The sequence below is a fragment of the Oreochromis niloticus genome, linkage group LG20 (assembly GCF_001858045.2).
Source record: "Oreochromis niloticus isolate F11D_XX linkage group LG20, O_niloticus_UMD_NMBU, whole genome shotgun sequence".
Classification (NCBI taxonomy): Eukaryota; Metazoa; Chordata; class Actinopteri; order Cichliformes; family Cichlidae; genus Oreochromis; species Oreochromis niloticus.
In genome coordinates, this window is record NC_031984.2 from 4,723,202 (window position 1) to 4,743,804 (window position 20,603).

A 20,603-nucleotide genomic window follows, 5' to 3' on the forward strand; every position below is an offset into this window, starting at 1 on the left:
TGGCACTAAAGTCTAAAGTTCAGTCTTTGTCACTTCTCCGTGTCACACCGGAGATCTTCTGCATGTAACAAATATTTTAACCGCTACGCCATGAAGCCAGTCAGGGTTTTACTGGGACCTGGTTGGATGTAATACGCTACTACCACCAGAAGATGGTGGTAATGTACCTTTAAACAGCAACAACATAAAACTGTCAGGTTACTCACTATCAGGTACTGGACCTATACATGCAAACAATAATACTTAAAATACTCAGTACAGTAATCTGATGGCTATTCACATGTGACTATAATGCTGCAGATTGCAGCTGATGATGATCAGGGAAGATGAAGGACTGATGAAGTGAAAGTGAAGGAAATGAAAGCTGATGGGAAAACACGGAGTTACCAACCGCGAGTTTTCAGTGCGTCCAATCACGTAGAAGCAGGGTTCCCCCTGTTTAGAGTTGGTCATACAGAGAGACAAGCTGGAGAGCTCCACTGAGGAGGAGGAGGAGGAGGAGAAGGAGGAAAAACGAGAGGAAGGAGAGGAAAAAAAGAGTCAAAAAAAAAAGAGTTAAGTCAAACAGTGAGAGAGCCGAGGAAGCAGGTCAAAGGTCAGTGATGAGGGAGTACTTTACAAAAGCCTCTTCAACTGAATCTTCATGAACATCTTCTCATTTCCATCTCAATATTTATATTTTTGAACTCTAATAGAGTAGCTTTGCATAACTCTCAATTCAAAATAATCCTTATTTATCTTATAGTGGGCTGGGCTACAGCTCCACAATTCAACCTGCCTGAAACAAACTTTTTAACCCCTCCCCTTTTATAAAACCTGATGGGAAGGGCTTCTGTAGCTGAGATGACCATATTAGGATGGGTATTTTATTTTTTGATGACATCATGGAGAGCCTAAAAAGAAAAAAACTCTCTGAGGCTGAGCGCTGAGAGCAATCTGAAGCCTGAGCTTTTAGGAATTATACGGATTGCTTCCACATTCACTGACCTCATTATTTTAAACCTTTACTGTTTCTTTGAGCTATGAGAAGAGTTTCCAAGAAACTGGCTGGTTCCCCCTCCACCAAACTTTACGCTTGCCACAGTGCAGTCAGACAAGTACTGTTCCCCTGGCAACCACCAAACCCCGACTCATCCATCAGTAGGCCAGTAGGAAAAGCGTGACTCGTCACTCCAGAGAACATGTCTCCATGTGCTAGAGTCCACTGGCAGCGTGCTTTACACCAATGCATCCAAGCATGTAAGCCTTGGATGCAGCTGCTCGACCATAGAAACCCACTCCTGGAAGCTCTCTATGCACTGATCTTGAGCTAATCGGAAGGCCACATGAAGTTTGAAGGTCTGTAGTGATTTGTTGGCAACCCTGCTGCTAGAGACACAAAGGTGATTTTCCTGCACAAATTCCAACCTTATGAGGTCAGAAAATGCAGAAACATGTCAGTTTTCAGCTGCTGTGGGCAGGCTGTGAAAGTTAGAGCTTTCCCAGCTATTTCCTCAGTCTCTTGTCTTAACATAGCAAGTGAGTCACTAAAGAGTCCAGGCAGTTTTCAGTGCTGCTGGTTTATCTGTGTATTTGTCAGCAGGATTATTATTAATCTTGCTGATTGTAAGCTGTAGATGGATAATGAGACCGAGTGCTCATGGACACATGCCCAGAGTGACTCAGTGATCCTTCTATGCTTTGGGGCCAAACTTCACCGTGTGCCATTTTGATTAAAAGATATAAAAGATTAAAGAATTCAGAGAGGATCAAGAAGAACTTAAACGAGAGAAACTGAAGTCTTAGCAGAGAGAATGTCTCCCAGTTTTCTCTCAGCTGTGTCGTGTGTAACAGAGCTGAAGTCCGTCCTGTGAAGTCTCACCGTAGTCGGGCACGTATCCGTTTCCCTTCTTGAGGACGAGGTGGATTCGATGTCCTCCTCTTCTGATCTGCTCAACGGCCTGACTGTGGGTCATTCCTGCTGTACTGTCTCCATTTATCTCCACCAGCTGGTCGGACACCTGCAACACACGGTGTCACCTTGTTTACCATCAGGAGGAAAGTGCATAAAGCATAAAACTGAGTATAAGTCATTTCAGGCACCGACAAACATCCTCTGTCTGCAGGAGCATGTGCAATCATCAGAACTGAAAAAGTCTTTGTGTAGATTGCTGAGGAAGCTGACAGTATTGGAAACTAAATTCAGCTGCAAGACATCAGAGAGACAATTACAGATCAGACTATTATTACTATTTTCAGTCCAACATTTTACCTCTTACAGTGCTAAAGCTGCTTAAACTGTTTAGATATTTACTTTAATTTACTTCTGTTTATTATCCAGTTCATAATTCAATTCTGTGACATTTAAAAACGTTCAACCAGCGGTTGACAGATGCTGGACAAACATGACACATTCAGGTGGTTTGAGTCATCAGGATTTGAACTGTTCAGAATAGTTGGCTGTTTTGGCCTCTGGGGGGCGCTACATTTGCTGCAGAGCATTTTGTGAAGTTCTTTTTTTTGTGGAACAACTAAAAAGGAAGCAGAACGATGCGAGCAGCTGCGATGTTGAATGTTTGATGCTCGGAGTCTCAGAGCTGCAGGCACAAAGTGAAGCTCTGAATATTTCAGAAGGTTTAATATCACAAAGAACGACGTGACGAAGATCCTGAGTGATGTTTGTCTGAGTGGAAACGTCTCCACTGCATTTCCTGCTGTTTCACTGTGCCCATAGTTCAGTTCATATAGGAAACACGTTTAGACCAGATCATGCATCAATCACACCAACTCTGAGTCTCCATTTTTTCTCCACAAATCTGGCGTCACCTTGACAAACAAGAATTGGACTCTACAGACTTCCGAGCTTCCCAGTGGGACTGGACTTCCATATATCAGCAGCAGATCCTTTAAGTCCCCAGAAGTTTGTCAGACTTGTTCTCCAAACAATCCTGAGGTAAGTCCTCACCACTGCAGATTTGGACTGTCCCTACCTGACACCCAACGATGTTCACTTCCCCTGGAGGTCAGTGTTTTGGCTCAGCGGTGTAGTGTGTTTTAACAGATCACAGAGAGAGTTTCTGCAGACGAATCATCAGTAGATCTAATAGAGCATCTCTAAATCTCTGCACAGCACAAACGCAGTAACACTGGGGAGGCTTCTCTCCTCCAGCTCAGCAGGTAGAAGGTGTCATCTACTAATCGGACAGTTGATGGAAACTCTGAGAAAATCCTGGATCAGGCTCATGGTTTCACTGTCAGAGTTTATTCTACCGAGTCAGGAAAAGACTTCTCATCGCATTCGTTTCATCAGGATGCTGAAATATATCCAAATGTTTTAAATGGATGCTTGTGATCGTTTGGTCACATTAATGTTTAAGGTGTACAGATTTTATTTTACCCTTATATAGATTCATGTGCATTCAAGTATTAATGAAGGGTTTTAATCAGCAGATTAGATTATTGTTAAAATAAATAAGAAAAAAACCAATAAGACGTCCTGCACCTCTTTCACAATAAAAACAAGAATTCAGTCTCCCTACTAAGACTTTTGTTGTGAAACAGCTGAACTAATGAGAGACACCTTAGCCTGAACCTAAATCTAAAATGATGAACAGGATTTTGCATTTTGCACCTGTATGTGTATTTAAATAGTACAAGTACACGTGTACCTGTATCTTGTTGCTGCGCTGGGCTGGTCCCCCGTCCATCAGCCCGAGTACATACAGTCCCATGTTGTATTCACTGCCTCCCCTCAGAGAAAAACCGAAACCCGTAGGACCTCGCTCCAGGTCCACGCTGTAGAACTTTGACTCCTCCTGCTGGACACAGACAAACAATCCTGCTGATGCTAACCAGTACTGCCTCTTTAATGACAGTCCCACAGTACAGCTGTCTTCCAGTGTAAACTTCAGACAATTTAGAGGTAAATGTAGCACACAGCAGGAAGCGGTCTGCTTCAGACACTTTTGCACAGCTGGAAACACTTTCTGATTTAGGTGGTGCTTCCTGCACATCCTGTCCTCGGTAGGATGTTCAGGAAGTGGAACACCTACACCTGGTCATTTGTGCTTTCACGTGCACCACATGTCAAGACAAATTCAGGGCTGCAATTCATGTGTGAAGAAGGCTTAAGATGACAGTCGCCAATCAAAGTAATACTACAACAAAACAAAAGTTAAACCGACCTTTGACCTCCCTCTGGGTCCTTTTATCATCCGACCATCTATGTCCAGATCTGCGGCTTCGGTCAGGGAAGAGGAATCTGGAAGAAGTGAAAAAGACAATGAGAAGGGAGATGAGATGACTCTCTTTACCATCACAGTAGATTTAAAAATTAGGAAATCAACAAGTGAAAGATAAGCGTTATCTTTCAGTACAAAATCTGTTCATTTAAGCAGTTTAAGAAAAATATTTTATCATCCATCCACTTTCGTAACTGCTTATCCAATTCAGGATTGCAGGGGGGCTGGAGCCTCAGCTGTCAGAGGGAGAGGCAGAGATATTAAAGGCTGAAGCAAAATTATTATCAGGAAAATATTTTAGTGTCTGACTGGAGAGACACGGCTAGCGTAGCAGCCATACAAGCATAAGCTATAATACTGCTGCGGTGATGTCTTTGTGCCTAACTTTAGAGCTCTCTCTAAAGTATTTGACGTCCAAGGTGCAAGAAAATAATCAAAACATGAATCCTCCACTTTCACAGCTTAGCAGTAATTAGAGTTCAGTTTATTTATGCAGTGCAAATTCACGACAACGGTCCCCTCAAGGTGCTTTATATTTCAAGGTAAAGACCCTATAATATTATAAAGAAACCCCATCACACAACCCTCTTTGAGCAAGCATTTGGCGACAGTGGGAAGGAAAAACTCCCTTTTAACAGGAAGAAACCAGAACCAGCTGCACAGAAGCCCCGCCTGCTGCTCAGTGGCTTTGTTTACTTCAGGTAACCAATCAGAAGAAAGCTGGCTTAAAAGTGAAGCAAATGAAGCTAAAAGGCTTGTTTACAGTTACTGGCCTTACTGTAGGTATAAGTGTTTTTAGTGTATCTGTGTTTTTTCATACGGTGTCGAGGAGTGATGCTCAGTCTCAGTGTGTTCCCAGCTCTCCTCAGGATCTGGGCCAGGTCTCGGTGCTGTAGACCTGCGACCGGCCGACCCTCCACCGCCTCCAGCTGGTCTCCGGGCTGGATTTGCCCGCTGCGAGCCGCCGGGCTGCCACGACGCACCGTCACGAACCGGTGAGACATCAGCGATGGGGCTGGAGAAAGGAGAGAAAGAGGTCACGTGGTCAGACATCACCTGGACAAATCATGGTATTTTTGGTACAGACTGCTGAGTTGAAGTGACAAATAAGAACACTGAAACCTCCCAAATATTTTTCCAAAAAGTACAATTAACGATTAGGACAGGATTTACTCAGAACTGTGAGACTTTAGCCGACACTGTGCATTCTCTCCTCGCTGCTGTGTAATAATACATGTGCTTCAGTTTTAATAATTGAGGCCTGTTCACTCTGCTTGGCTGAACTACCAGCTGGTGCAGTTAAATGGAGGAGCAGAAAGACCCACAGTCAAACCACATTAACACCATCTGCAGGGTGTTGGTATGACCTCTGGTGGTCACATGACTGTTGTCTGTCAGCACAGAGTAGAAACAAAGAAACAAAGACTCGCACACAGCAGTGATCTGGTTTTCACTCCTGTATGACACCCAAAGGCGTCCTGTGAGGGCAGGATCGATGCCTAAACACCGTCACAGAAACATGTTGGTGAGGTTAGACAGAGCAACGTTTGACTATAATGTACACTTGCCTATAATTGTATTTTGTCCTCAAAACTAAGACTAATGGTGCACCTGATTAAAGTAGCCCTGTCCACCTGCCAAGACATATAAAGACTGAGACTCTGGCAACTTTAGTTCCCATTTCTAGCGTGAAGAGAAAGTGATGCAGGCAATTCCCGTAGCAGTGTTAGTGGGGAGGAGGGGAACTGCATGATTAAACATAAACATGAACACCTTAAGCTTTCTTTAATCTAACAAATTCAACACAGCAATGCTTAATAGTGGTTTCTTCTGGGTGTCACCCACATTCCAAAGGCATGCATGTTAGGCTAACTGGTGATTCTAAATTCGCTTTAGGTGTTGATACAAAGTAGCAGTGATTGCTATGTGAATATGTGTTAAAAAGAAAAAAGGAAATGTAAATGCAGCTTGTGGTGTGAAATGCACTTTAAAAAGTTAATTCCTTCAGAAAATCCACATGAACCTTTTCTTCCCCATTATTTGGCCTGTGGTTGATTAAAAACCAACATTAAAGACTCCACAGAACTACTGCGACTGAACAAATATACTGACATCCATCCATTTATTCATGGATCCAAAGCAAACAGTTACCCAGCAGAGTCTTGAACAATCCCAGGTCCACAATCTACTGAATCTCATGTTTCTTAGAAATTTTAATCTGAAAAATAACAGATAATTACAGTATTAATTAGAAAGAAAGAAATCTTTGAGTTGCTTTAACCTTTGTAAAGTTGCTGCACATGTGCAATCCACTCTGCAACCCACCTCCACCCCGGGCTCTCCTACTATGTCCTTTTCTGAATTAATCCGTGTCGTGTTATTACTGACGCCTTTTCTGAGTGCTGTGCTTCTGCGCTCCTTGCCTCTGGGGTTTTCACATATGTACATGGAAGGGCAGGATAGCGTGCTCTCCCTGTGTCATGCATTTCCATGTCAGCGCAGGAAGCCATAATCGAGCCATACTACCAAATAGGGAAGGGAATTGATAAGAATGTAGTGATTCTGATTCCATTATCGATATCACTTATCGACTTGATTCCTTATCGATTCTCATTGGGTTGAGCCACCACCAAGCAGCAATAAAGAAATAATATTCATGCAAATTAATTGCATGCTGTGGTCAAATGTTTGTGTGTGTTATTTCACCTCTTTGTTGTGAAGGGTGTTGGAGTCGTACTCAAAAAGTCATTATTACACATATTACACAGAACACTTTTCTTAAAAATGATGCAGTTAATTACTCCCAGGAAAAAGTAATTAATTACACTCGTTACTTTCATGTTATTCTGTAATATCACTGAAGCACGATGTCTCATTATCACCATTTAACAATATAAACCTGAGGCCCTAATGAGGACACACATGTCCCTAAGAAGCTGTCTCGGCAGATGCTTGCATCGAAGCTGTGTTAGTATCATAATGTGGTTGTTTCTGTTCTGGATGCAGTTTTACATTTTACCATTTATATCGTCCTTTTGTGCAATAAAAATAATTGTCCACATCCACGCTCCAGACTGCGTCACTATTTTCCTCCTCTGGCACGCGAACTGAAATCAGCTGATTGTAGTACGAGTGCAGGAACCAATAAGCGGGATCGATAGGCAGGCAGACTAACAATTTCGAGGAAATAGACTACTGGGAACCAGTTTCCTACAATCGCCAGTTCTCCCATCCCTACTACCAAATATAAATTACTGCAGATAGAAATCATCTTGTTGCTTTGAAAGGCACAAATGACGATTTTCTGCAGCCGTCCTATGAAGCAGATCAGAAATTATTTTTTATTTTAAATTTGTTACAATGGAGGCACTCTGAGGTGCGCCTATCTGAGCACGTTCATTAATCACTGGTGGACTTTGCACTAATACGAAATCTTGTTTAGAACCAGTTCATCTCAGCTCGATCCTGCTCTGAAGTCATTTTTTTCCCTTTTTAATCACTAAACTGAGGGAAAAACATTTGTAGGAGGTTGTTTTTGAAACAGCCAAGTTCACAGACAAACATCTTGTTTCTATCACTTCAGGGGGACAATGTAGTGTTTAAAGTCATTTCTGGAGATTCACACTGGTCAGAAGTTAAGCTAACATTAAACCAAAGATGTAGCATTAAATTATTTACCTGTTCAAGTCCCCATAATGTGGTATCACATACAGAATTATGCCTTTGTATTATTTCTATTGTAACACGCATACTAAATGTACATAAACTAAAGCTGAATCTCAAAACCAAATTTTAAACCTTAAAAATCCTTTTAAAAGTCTGTTTTAAAGTGAGGACAGTCCTCACACACACACACACACACACACACACACACGCGTTGATCCATGCCACTGTTGAAATCTCTGGGAGGGAGGAGCATGGGGGGAAATTCTCAGAAAGATTTTCGAGCTCAGAGACACTAATCATTGAATTGCTGAGAACAAAGAAAATGGAAGACAAACGAAAAAGAAAAAAACGTTTCCGGTTGAACAGACTGCGTGGTCACATGACCAGCAAATACACAAACCGATGACCCTGAAACCACCACCGAGTCCCAACCCCTGACTGTGTGCAGAGTTTCAGGTTGTAAAGTCTAAGAGATAAAACATGAAGTGACTGAAGGCCAGAGAGCTCACCTGATTACAGTAACCTGCTCACATGACCCAGTTTAACAAAGACAGCAGCTGTTATTGGTATGTAGAGCAAAAACACTGCACATTGACTGACTTATGATGCACAGCCATAAAAACGGCAAAAAAATGGGTGCAACAACTTATAAAATGAGGAAGTGACATAAAATGACTAAAAGGAGATTAAAAAATGATAATGGTGACAATAAGAAATGAGCACAAAGATATGGATTATGGGCAAAGATTACCAAAAAGCAACAAAAAGCAGTCATAGAGAAATAAAATACAGTTTGAAAAGGTACAAAAATGAGCAAAAGAATTCCTATGTAGAATATAAATTTATAAAGTTGGAAAATTATGAGCTGAAATGAACTTTTATGCACATAATATTTCTAAATGACCTGTTGACTGGTTCAGTGCACACTATGAATGGACAGGATATAATCTGATATGAAAAAATATATAGAGAAAAAATTTAAAAAGCTGGCTTTTATTACTGACTCCGATTAATTAACTTCAGTTGAAGTGGTACGTTAATCTGCCAGAGGCTGCCCCGACGTGAGAAAACCTGCATGAGAATTTTTCATGCTGTTCAGGAATAGCTGCCGTCGGCCTGCAGCTCAGACACACAGCCTGAACAAATAAACTGACCTGCACTCGGCAGGACTGTGATGTAAACAGGATTCGCAGAGAATGGACTGAAGCAGGAAAAAAATCCCACCTGCTCCTTTAAAGTCACTTTATGAAGCTTTAAAATATCAAAGAGGCAAAAGAATGTGTATTTAACGCTGTTTAAACACACGGTGTAGGAGGGTGAATGCGAGCATGTGAGCTGATAAGAAAGTGCTGAGATCACTGTGTTCAGTCGGTGGAGGAGGCAACGCGAGGCTACAGAGAGAGAAATATGTTTCAGTGAAGCAGAGGAGGAGAAGTGTGATAATATCCAGGCTGACAGCTGCAGGCAGAGAGCGATGAGAAAAACCCCAAACTGATAAACAGTCACTACAAATCTTTGTGTCTTTTGTATTTTTGTGCACAGATCTGCCTCCCTGCCTTTGCCTTCATGCGTATCTAGTTGCTTCTTACAGGATGATAGCAGCCTGGTCTCACAGGTACGCGCAGCTCCATAATTTCTATACACAGTCTCACATTTTCAGAGGACAAAGCAGTTTCATGGTCAGGCCTGCTTCCTTGTTACTTCATTACAAATGAAGCAGACATCTGAAGTTTACTCAAAGTGCTGAATTTGTATTTTTTAGCTTTTCACTGTAAAGCAGAGAGAGAGAGCAAGAACTTTACAAGTGGCCAAATCAACAGTCTGGTAAAATCAATGAATGGACTGGCCTGAAGTGCATGATCACAGAATTCTTTCCATTGTTCAGAAAAACAATTTTACAACATCTAACCATGTCAAGAACACTCCGGAGGCGTGTCATTGTCACTGGTGGAACTGGGTCACTGGTGTTCATTAATCATGTGACTGCTGATAGAAGCAGCAGGATGAATTATGAAGTGTACATGGTTGTACTCTCTGCTCAGATAAGGACAGATCCTGCAAAACTGATCGTACAGCACCTCATAATGCAAATGGTGAATGACCCAAAGACAGCAGCTGCAGACAGCAAGAGTTTCTCAAGGTGAAGAAACGGAATAAACAGTCAGTCAGCTGATCTCAACCCAACAGGGCAGCTTTTCAGTTATTAAATAGCAAACAGAAGGCAGAGAGACCCACAAACAAGCAGCAACTGAAGCTGACGGCAGTAAAAACCTGTAAAAACGCAGCATTTGGTCTTGTTTTCATTCAAGTATTAAAAACATTCAAAGTCATTTTAACTTGTCTACTTTTAAGCCTCTGAAAAATTTGAGGTGCATAAAAAAATCAAAACATTCCAAAACCGTTCATGCAAAGGTTTTTGTAAAACCCTTGAAATACAGCTGAAACTCACACGTCTGCACTCACATCTTAATTGTCTGATGAAGCCAACTGTGGTGATTTACAGATACAAAAACTGTGTCCTCTACAAATCATAGGCTTAACTGTAGCTCCCACTCTTAAAGCATCCCCCCATCCCAGAGGATAAAGTCCTGTGTGGCTCCTAATGACAGTGTCCCGTCTTCCCTCTTGGTCCACTGAACAATGTATTTTTTAGGCTCTGGTAAAGTTTTGCAGTTAAAAACAAAGTAGAGACTAAGTAAACACCAACCTCCTTTTCAGCTCGAAACATCACGTCAACAGTTTCACACACGTCTCTTGTTTTCGATGTAGGGCGGGGGTAAGGTGTGGGACCGAAACTACAAGTTAAAGAACTTTTCGTGCCAAAAATCCATAAATCAAACTTCTATTCAGCCGTTTTTCTGCTCAAACATTCAACTATTTCATATTTCCTAACATGTATTTCTGGACACTTCCTTCTTCCGTGTGAGGCCTCTCTCGGTCTGACTCGATGAATCATGTATGAGAACATTTGCTAGAACAGTTTCTCCAACCACAGCTCTGACTCCAGATGTGCTGCACAAAGAAAACCAATAAAATATTAACCTGTTGAGGAAAAATTCAGCTTGACATCTCCTCAAAGTAACTAAACATTCATGATTTTCACCACAACACCACGACCAGTACCACTGCCATCATTATCCAGACTGGTCAGGCTGCTCATCGTGTTTTTGTTTATTTACTGTTGTATGGCTCAGAAAAGATGCTGTTTGGTTGTTTGGGGTTTGAATATAATACCAAAAATGATTTACTGACGTTGTTATGCTGCCAAAAGACCCTCCTGTGCCTGCACACAGAACAAATCCTCATCATAAGACCTTTTCCACATTCCTCAAACATCACACATACCTCCTGTCTGCCAACATGAACCCAGGTGCTTTTTCTGCTGGTGCAGAGTCACAAACAAGTCTGCTCTGCCTTCTTTTAAAAGGCTAGAGGCCCGCAATAGAGCCATGTTAACAGATCACTGTTAAAACAGTTAAAACAGACATTCATCACATTTTCCCTCCCATTTGATGTTTTGTTATCACCAGCTGGCACTTTATAAATGGAAAAAAAGAGAAAAAACTCTTTTTTTTTCCTTTTTCTTTTCTTTTCTTTCTTTCTTTTTTTTTTAACACGCTGCTTTAATTTCATGTTTTTACTCAGTTTTTTTGTGGGACTGATAAAGTCTTATTTGGTAACAATAATCCTGCACCCCTGACGTAAGTGACCTGCTACACTGGAACTTTTCCCCCGGATAAGAGACGCTGCTCTGACTGTTGAAACATGAATAATTGTATTTCAGATTAGGCTCTGGCTCTAAACCAGCCTTAGCTAGAGTGAAAAACAACCCCAGGAGGCACAGTTACATGCCTTTAGATGTTGAGGAAGCACACAAAGTGCTCTTGGAAAAAACAAAAACCTAAATTCATTTTGTATCTGCTGAGTTTTTTTATATTCAGTATGTTCCACAATTTCCTATCCATCTATATCTATATTTCAGTTCTATCAGGGGTGGCTGTAGCTCACGAGGTAGAACAGGTAATCCGCTAATTAAAGGTTGGTGGTTCAACCTTTCTGCTCCAGTCTCCAGTCTGCATGCCTTAGAGTCCTTGAGCAAGATACTGAACTCCAAGTCACTCTCCGATGTGTTCATTGTATGAATGGGTGAATGATGCACGCTGTATAAAGTGCTTTCACTGCTTGAGTAGAAAGTGTTATTTAAGAATCAGTCCTTACAATATTGCAGTTTGAAGTCTCAATAAATAAAATATAGTAGGGAAAAGTTCCTAAGTCATTCCCGATCCAGCTGAGAGGGGTAATCTCTCCAGCATGTCCTCCATCTACCCCGGAGTTTCCTCCCAGTAGGACATGCCCGAATATCCTCACCTATGAGGCACCCAGAAGGTGATATAGTCTGATGCTTGAATCCCTTTATGTGCGCCACAACCAATTGTTTTTTTGTCAGCATTATCATCACCCTGCTTATTGATTTAGCCCTACTGCTGACTGGCTTCAGAATGCTCACATGCACGTGTATAAAGCCAGCCTACAGGTCCAGCCCTAAAGAGCAACATGGGCCCCCTGTCAGAGCATCCCCAAAGTAAGGTTAGTAAAGTTACCACATGAACAGCAGGAGCGCCTATTATTACTCTTTATTTCAGGGAAACTTTAGAATCCAATAACGTTAATTGATAAACCTTCAACTTTGGCTAAAGTCTTGCCTCTCCCACTTGTCGCCATGGGTCATGAGCCTGAACCGTGAAATGGCAAATTATAATCTGTACTTTTACACACACAGTTTCTGTAAACTCAGCCTCACACAGAGTCCTGAGGTTCAACACGGCGTAGAGTGTTTTTTATTTTTGTTGTCTGATTAATTTGCTGAAACTAAAATATGTTTGTCATATTTTTTATGACAGATTATAGCAGTGTCATATCAGAATGTTTGCAGTGATTTTATTGATTCTTCCCATTAATATATACAGATTATGGGCTCTGTAATTTAATATAAATACTCAAATATGACCACATGTGACCAAGTCATAACAGCACATGTCTCTGCAGCATGACATAACTGAATTTTATGTGTTTAGAAAATCAGAATTATGCTAATAAACAGATTTTCGGTGGCACAGTAAGCTGATGATGCCTGAGTACTAATATTTGGAGGTTTATGCTGTGGGACTTTTACAGGTGAATGGTTAAATAAATGAGGACGTTTCTCACTGTGAGGACGTTGAGTCTGTAGCCCACAATGGGACAGAGCCTCAGTAGACTGCTAGAGTACAGGTGAGAGTTCAGGTGCAGGTTCAGGGTAAGAAGCACGTTAATGCATCATGCACGGGAAGTCCTCACAAGTGCTGAAAGACAAATGTGTGTGTCTGTCCAATTTCACAGTCCAATAAGCCTGAAGTCACCTGCGCTCCAGTTTGGCAAACACACACAGCCCAGCTCATAATTCTGCTGAATTATGGATTAAAGCTGCTATTAATAGAAAGTTTAACATCTCCTATTCCGAATGCTAAAGCACGAACAGACGCATTCACACTCGACACACGACTGCCTCGGGAGCACAGGCTGACTTTTTTCAGAAATCCTTTGAGTCACGGCATTCCCCTGGGAATCATGCGGAATGGGAGTCAGTTTTGCTGTTCATAGTGTGACTGGAATGGGACAGGAAAGTCAGCAAGCAGGAGTTGGCTGAGCTCTATAACAACAGCTCAGTTTTTAAAGGACATATAATGCTCATCAATCTTTAGCCTTATTTTTACTATGTATTATTTTCTGTTCTTTTGGCTATTTGGTGGTTGTTTCCAGCCAAAGATGGATCTGGCTACAGTGATGTCACCCATTGGTTAACCCTGTAAGACCCAACCCATCAAAAAATAGCCAGAAAATTCAGATTTTTGGGAACTGGGATGTTTATTAACCCTTATAACAAAATCCGCCTTTTTTTTTTCTATAACATGTTGTTTATGATTTGACATTTGATACATTGGGCGTTTTTGGCAACTTTTTATTAGCAAAAATGTTAATTTTAGACAAAAAAAGAGTTTTGTCGATAACATTTTGAAATTATGGCAAGTATTGATCATGTTGATGCGATAGAGGTCTCAGAAACTCATCTATCAAATATGATGCAAAGGGCATTATAGGGTTAATGAGGCGCTCCTTGTGTCGACTGATTCTGCTATTACCATCTTTGGATGCTGAAGCCAAAAAAAGGGTCACATGTGACTGAAAACCCTGCTGCACGCTCATGGTGAAAATGTATTCATTTGTCCCTTTGACTTTAATTGGAATTATAATTTACAACAAGAACTTCAGACTGACTTTTGTCAGGAACCTTCCGCTTCTTTCACCACATCATAAAGGGCCAGGATATTATAAATAATCTTTTATTTAACTATCATTCATAATTAAAAACACAGAGATGGAAAACGAGAGGAATAGTTGAACTGTAAGGATACATACAGGCTACTATATATTCTTATGTTTATTTTGGGACTACTTTAACAGTGAACCACAGCTGGAAATAGACAGCACATCTGGACACAAACAGACCGGCAGTTGAAGCTAAGCTCTGGGTGAATTTCAAAGGGTTATGTCATGAAGATTTAATATTACATAACTTACACACCGGCGCACACATTGTTTTAATATTGTCAGAAAACAGCAAAGGTAATAAAAGTTAAAGAAATTTTTCATTAAAAGTTGAAATTTGCTAACAAGGTCATTCTTCAGCCCTGTGCATGTTTGTATTACTGATGTTGTGGGAACAAATCTGTTTAGACCGTCGTACTGAAGGGGCTCAACTTTCTTGTGAGAATACAAAACAAGTCCTGATAACGTGAATCGTAAGGGACAAAGAAACAAAGAGTTCTCATCCAGAAATCTAATGTGCATATTAAGCTCATGCTGAATGCATTGAGTATTTGAGCCATATATTTTTTTATTTCTTCTGTGTTCGAGAGCCTACTTTTATCCAGAAAAGACTAATATTTGACGCTGTCATACAGAACGCTACACTTCCACACCAAATAGTCACTGAAGCCTCAAATGTGGATCACTCCACTGCTGGAAATAGTCCCCAAAATATTGTTATTGTCACTATTTCCTTCTAAGTTTTAGTGAAAGTAGTGAGCAGTGAGCAGCTTATTAAAATAATCATTAATCAATTGTTAGTTGAATTGAGTTATATACTTTGTCATTAGAAACAAATGAGAAATTTAGTTAATTCATGTAAAATTAATCCAATTTGAAAAACACTGTCTGGATCCAAGCTGTCATCGGAGGTTTAGTACACCTGGACAGGTCACCAGTCTATTGCATTGCTAACACAGAGTTTAGAACCACCAGTAAACCAAACCAGCATGTCAGTGGACTGTGGGAGGAAGCTGGAGCACCTGGAGAGACCCAACGAGGCAGAACAGGTGAACTCCACACTGAAAGGCCCCAGTTGGTCCGCAGGACCTTCTTATGAGGCACCAGTGCTAACCACTGCTCCACTGTTCCACCAAAACTAGAAGCTCCACCGACAGTAACCAAACCTTTACCATAAATGAATCTTTCACTTTTTTGGTGAAATACTCCTTTAATCCTGAACACCACTCTGTGTCAGTCATATGAAACTTTACAAACACTGACAGAGCTGACAGTCATGGCAAAAACAGCTGCTGCTGAACTGCAGGCGTGCTGACCTGTACACAACCACATCATACAGTCTGAGCCACAGCGAGGACCAGACACCTCACAAAGGTCTAAACTCAAACTGGTCCACACAAGGATAGCTTTACAAGCACACACATACACGCACACACACACACACACACACACACACACACACACACACACACACACACACACACACACACACAATAACTGCAGATAGCTTCAATGAGGTGAAACTATTTCAGACATTCCTGAGAGCTGATACAGATTGAGGAGGAGAACAAGGAGACAGGAATAAAAGGGAGAAGGATTTAGAGTAAAGGAGGAGGAAGGGAGGAAATAGATTCATAGTAGCTGGAGATAAACATGTTACCAGCACTGACTGCATACGTAGGTTCAAGTGTTTCTTCCAGACGCTGCAGTAAGTGTATAAGCCTGTTATTTTGTCCCGTACACTGTGGACTCTGATGCCACTGACACCCAGAAACAGAAACGGTTATTGTTGCCACTGCAATTGCATTTTCGCAAAACTTCACTTTACTTTTTGTGTGGTGGGCAAACATGAGTCAGTGGACTCCTCTCTCTATGACAACCCTGATAAAGATCACACAGTGAGAACAACAACGGTAAATAAGCAAATTACTCGATTAGTTTAAGGACATGTGGTAGTGACAAAATGTTAAGATGCCGATGAACAAGTATTAGTTTTAGCACTGATTTAGTTTCTTGACAAGACCTCAGATTTACAAATGTTGTCTTTTTCTTTTTTTGAGACACTTTTACGCATCATTGTTGTTTTACTTGTTGTAATTTGTTCTTTTTTTAAGTGTATTTAGATGAAAAACTGAAGTCAAAACATTAAGTTTAGTCTGTGTTCCATTAGCTTTCCTTGATTTTATCCTTTGTCATTATTCTTTATCTATTACATCATCACCAGGTGATGATGATGATGATGATGACATGACTCATCTCCCATCCATAATATAAAAACCCAATCTCTATATCGCACATCAGAGATCACCCACAGGAAGCTTTGAAGAATCTCACATTAGATGAGAATCATCAAACATAAAGAAAAAGCAGCATCTGGCTCTTTAGATGAGAAAGAAAACATTTACGTTGCTTATTTATTTCTTTTCTTAATAAGCTAATGTTGGTTAGGGTTCAAATGTACCGCTTCATGTAGGTTTTTCCCTTATTATGAAAACCCAAGTAGAAATCTGCCTGCCAGGTGTTGAAAGGTAACAACTTGTAGTTTCTGAAATGATTCTTTTTATGCAACCTAACCCCAACAACAAATGGTTCACAGGCGATCTGGTTAGAGCCTGTAATCAGACTCAATCTTAAAAAACTTTACTAGGGAACAAACCACAAGAGGAGCAGGCTGTGAAAACTTGTTCCACAGCAGTGCACGTATAAATTCAGGAGTACCTTTGACCCACACACAGCAGGACTCTAAAATCAATACAGCTCAGGCACACGATGATGGACAGACCTCCCAGAAACCAAGCCAGCCTTGAATTTAGACGAAAGCCTAAAAATCCAAACTAAAACTTACATTTGGAGTCCTTGACAGTTTTCAGAGCTGACTGCAGTCGCTCCAACATGATGGATAATTCAGACCTGAACCGAGCCGAGACCTCAACAATGCACTGTCCTTGTTTCTCTGTCCTCACTGTCTGTCCTTCTGTCTCTCTGTGCTGTCTGCGGGAAGCAGGTTGCGGCTCTAAAAGCAGGAGCGCTGGACTGAGTGAGCGGAGCTGCAGTGAGTGATAGAGGGACAGGCAGAGGGGGCGGGGCTTATGCAGAGCAGATAGCGGTGGGAGGGAAATTACTCATGTGGAGGGGGGAGGAATGCTAACAGTGGAGATGATTGTTATATTTCCAAAGGAGGAGGTGCAGTGGAGTGCTGTTTATCATTGTCGCTCAGCTCTCTGTTCCTTCCAGCTGAATGCCGATCAGAGAAGCTCAGGTGCAGCTGAAATCAACCAGAGACTCACCACAAACCCAGCTGTGGAAAATCCCTCAGTGCTTTTGCACAGCTACTGTACTGTGTCCAGCTTCTGCTGCTTTTTGTGTCAGCTCCACCACAGTTTCAGGAGAGGGGAACCTTGGACTGCATTTACTGTACTACTGTGTTACTGTGCTGCTTCTATTTGAAAGCTTTAACTCCTCCCTGTACACCCACGGCTTGTTTACATGTGAAACGAGTTGCTTATTAACCCAAACTAAACTGTGTGATGTGCAAATCTAGTGCCCAGGGTTATAGTTACTTATAAGCAAAGTGGTCTTGTTTTGTAATTATTACAAGTAACTTTTGTTTGATTGCAGCCGAGTGGCTTAAAATCACAGCAGACACTTATAAATATCAGTCAGGTAAGTCACTGGCCTGAGGCTGACGAAACCATTTTTCTGAGCTTCTATTGTAGCCAGAATGTACAGAAGGAACATAATGGATATCCGGTTCAAAACTTCCTGTTTCTCCTCTGGTCCTTTTTAACAAATACAGATAAATTTTATCTGCATGCACCAAAGCTTGTTCAAACAGAAACCAAAAATGTTCCAGTATAAAAAGTCTTGCCCTTCCCTCAAAAATCAGATGTTGGTTTATTGAAAGTTTATTTGAATATGAACTTGAACTCTGGATCGCTGGCGAACAGTAGGCAGTAGTAAGTTTCCACCATTTATTTTTTATTTTTTTGTCATCCTACATCTTCAGAGAGATTGAAGGATTTCAATAGGTTTTATTTTTAACCCATTTCAAGTGTCATTGGGTAACATTTCCATCCTCTGTGATCCAGCCCACTGAATTCCTTTACTTTTAAATTACCCACTTCCCCTCGGGCTAAGTAGAGAGGTCGTGTTTGTTACTTATCCATCACAAATATTACCAAATGAAAGTCCCTTTCAAGTCCAATTGCTCTCTCCACTAACTGACTGCCTGCTTTTTCTAATTGATAATTGATTTGTCACCATTTAGTGATCAATGGAAATAAACCGATTGCAACAGTCAAACTTTCTTTTTGCTGGAAGAATAGTATCACCACAATTTAACCACTAGACCATCCAAACAACATTTTCTTAATGATAAGTTGAAGCAGTTGTTTTTCCTATTGTCAGTTTCAGGTATATTCTTCTTGAATCCTCTGTTTCTGTTATACTTCTTTGTGCATCAGACACAGGAATGTCAAACCAGGAGGGATAAACTGAGCAAAAGCATCTATGATACTAAACACAGGCCAGGGGCCCAGGGGGAAGGTTAACAAGCAACACAAGCAGACTGAGGGTTTAAATAGATGCATGATGTCATTAGGGAGAGAGAACACAGCTGGGGAAAACAAGGCACAGGGGAACAAAATCAAACTAATGAGACAAAGGGGAAATAAAGCTAAATACAAGGCACAAGAGACAGCAGTGTACCAAAATACAGTACAAAGTAATGACACAGAAAAAGACCTAACACAGAGACTAAGACTGGATATGAGGAAACAGGGAGCACAGGAGAGGTAAAAACAAACTGAAAACTCCAGGACTTAAATATAACCTGAAAAGATGAGAAAAATACAAAACTCAAAACCACGATTACTTCAGCCTATAAACAATAGAAGTGAAAACAACATGAGAAAACAACTAAAAAGAACTGAGATCAGAAATAAACTGTTCCATCATACAGCTCACCCAAATCACGAGTTTGTTGTTGATTTGTGTAGGCTGGCTCCGTCTCTGTGCTTTCTCCACATCAGCACACTACACAAAACTTACTGTTGGACTTCTACAACAACAACCTGTTCAGTGTCAGCAGTCAGAGATAAAATACCAGGTGTCAGCTGGATCTTTGCTTTTTATACATTTAGACCTCTTTGTGTCTAAATGTATGTATTTTGTTGTGGTCACTGCACTTTTACCTTGAACATGTCTGCAGATGAAGAATTGGTTCATCTCAGGAAAACTCAATCATATAACATGCGGTGACACCGACAGAAGCTGGACATATGGAGGATTCTTTGCCACTCACCTCCACTCACTTCCTGAGAGGCGATAACAAATCCAAAGCCTTCTCCTTGTCGCCTCCTCAGCTCCACATCCACTGACTTTACTCCTCCTCCGCCTCCTCTTCCATCCTTAGGAACGGCTCCTAGTCCGCCCTCTCTGACTGCAGGAGGGCCGCCGGCGCTCTCCTCCACGCCCAACAAGTCACGTGGCTCTAAGGTCAGCGTCACAGGAACTGAGTCCAGGAAGCTAGTGCTCTGGATGAGGGCTGAGGCTGGAGGTCCGTTAGGCGTCTGGGCAGGAGGGGCACCTGAGGATTCAGTTCAGCTTTATTTGTATTCACAGTCACAACATCTGTCATCTCAAGATGCTTACAGCCAAGAATTAGGCGACATTGTGGGTGCAACGGGACCCACATCATCTAAAAATCATTATTCTAAAGAAACCTGGCATTTTGGATTTGCTTGGAGAGCACAAGATTTGTTAAATGATTCCCTTAATAAATGATTTTCCTTTGCCTCTTTCTGGCTTTCTCGCTTTACAACAAAAAGTCTTTTACTCAAATATTTACACAGCCCATCATAGTTAAGTAGAAATATGTAGAAGTGCAGAAAAGTGCAGAAATATCTGCCTTTTGTTTTCCAATTTTTTGTTAAATAATAAATACATTTATTATATTCCTCTGCATGAGCTGTTTCTGAGGCAGAACTGGGAAATCATGTCACTTATACACCAACAAAAACAGCTACTGGCACAGTCGCCACTCACTTAGCAGCACTCGTCACTACTACTCTGGGGTGCTTCTACCTTGGTGGTTCCCTGCTGCTGGTAGTTGCCCCTCCTGGGGACTCTCAAGGGCCAAGCCAGCCTGGCTGAGTGGGGGAATACCCCCCACCAAGGCACCCGTGGACGGGGAAGGCATGTCGGCTGAAGTGTTGGGGTGGGAGGAGGAAGGGACGGTCATTCCGTGTGGGATGGTGAGGGGCTTGTAGATGTTGGGGGTGACGACTGGGGAGGATACGGGAGCTGATGGAGGAAAGAGTAAGCCATTAAGTTCTCATTATGTTATATAGA

The 20,603-nt window shown here is 41.4% G+C and overlaps 1 protein-coding gene across 6 annotated transcripts in view; it reads right to left on the reverse strand.

Moving 5' to 3' along the window:
- magixa (MAGI family member, X-linked a) overlaps window positions 1-20,603 on the reverse strand; it is a 56,812-nt gene that overhangs the window by 3,791 nt on the left and 32,418 nt on the right. For 4 of the 6 annotated variants that reach the window (XM_025901677.1, XM_005462471.4, XM_025901676.1 and 1 more), the window contains exons 15-20: window positions 20,337-20,555; window positions 19,555-19,839; window positions 5,041-5,235; window positions 4,164-4,240; window positions 3,648-3,797; window positions 1,862-2,000 (exon numbers count right to left, since the gene is read on the reverse strand). In XM_025901677.1, coding sequence (XP_025757462.1) covers window positions 1,862-2,000; window positions 3,648-3,797; window positions 4,164-4,240; window positions 5,041-5,235; window positions 19,555-19,839; window positions 20,337-20,555 — 1,065 coding nt within the window. Of the gene's footprint in view, window positions 1-391; window positions 480-1,861; window positions 2,001-3,647; window positions 3,798-4,163; window positions 4,241-5,040; window positions 5,236-19,554; window positions 19,840-20,336; window positions 20,556-20,603 lie in introns of all 6 variants that reach the window. The other 2 variants (XM_025901679.1, XM_025901678.1) reach the window with 2 other exon arrangements.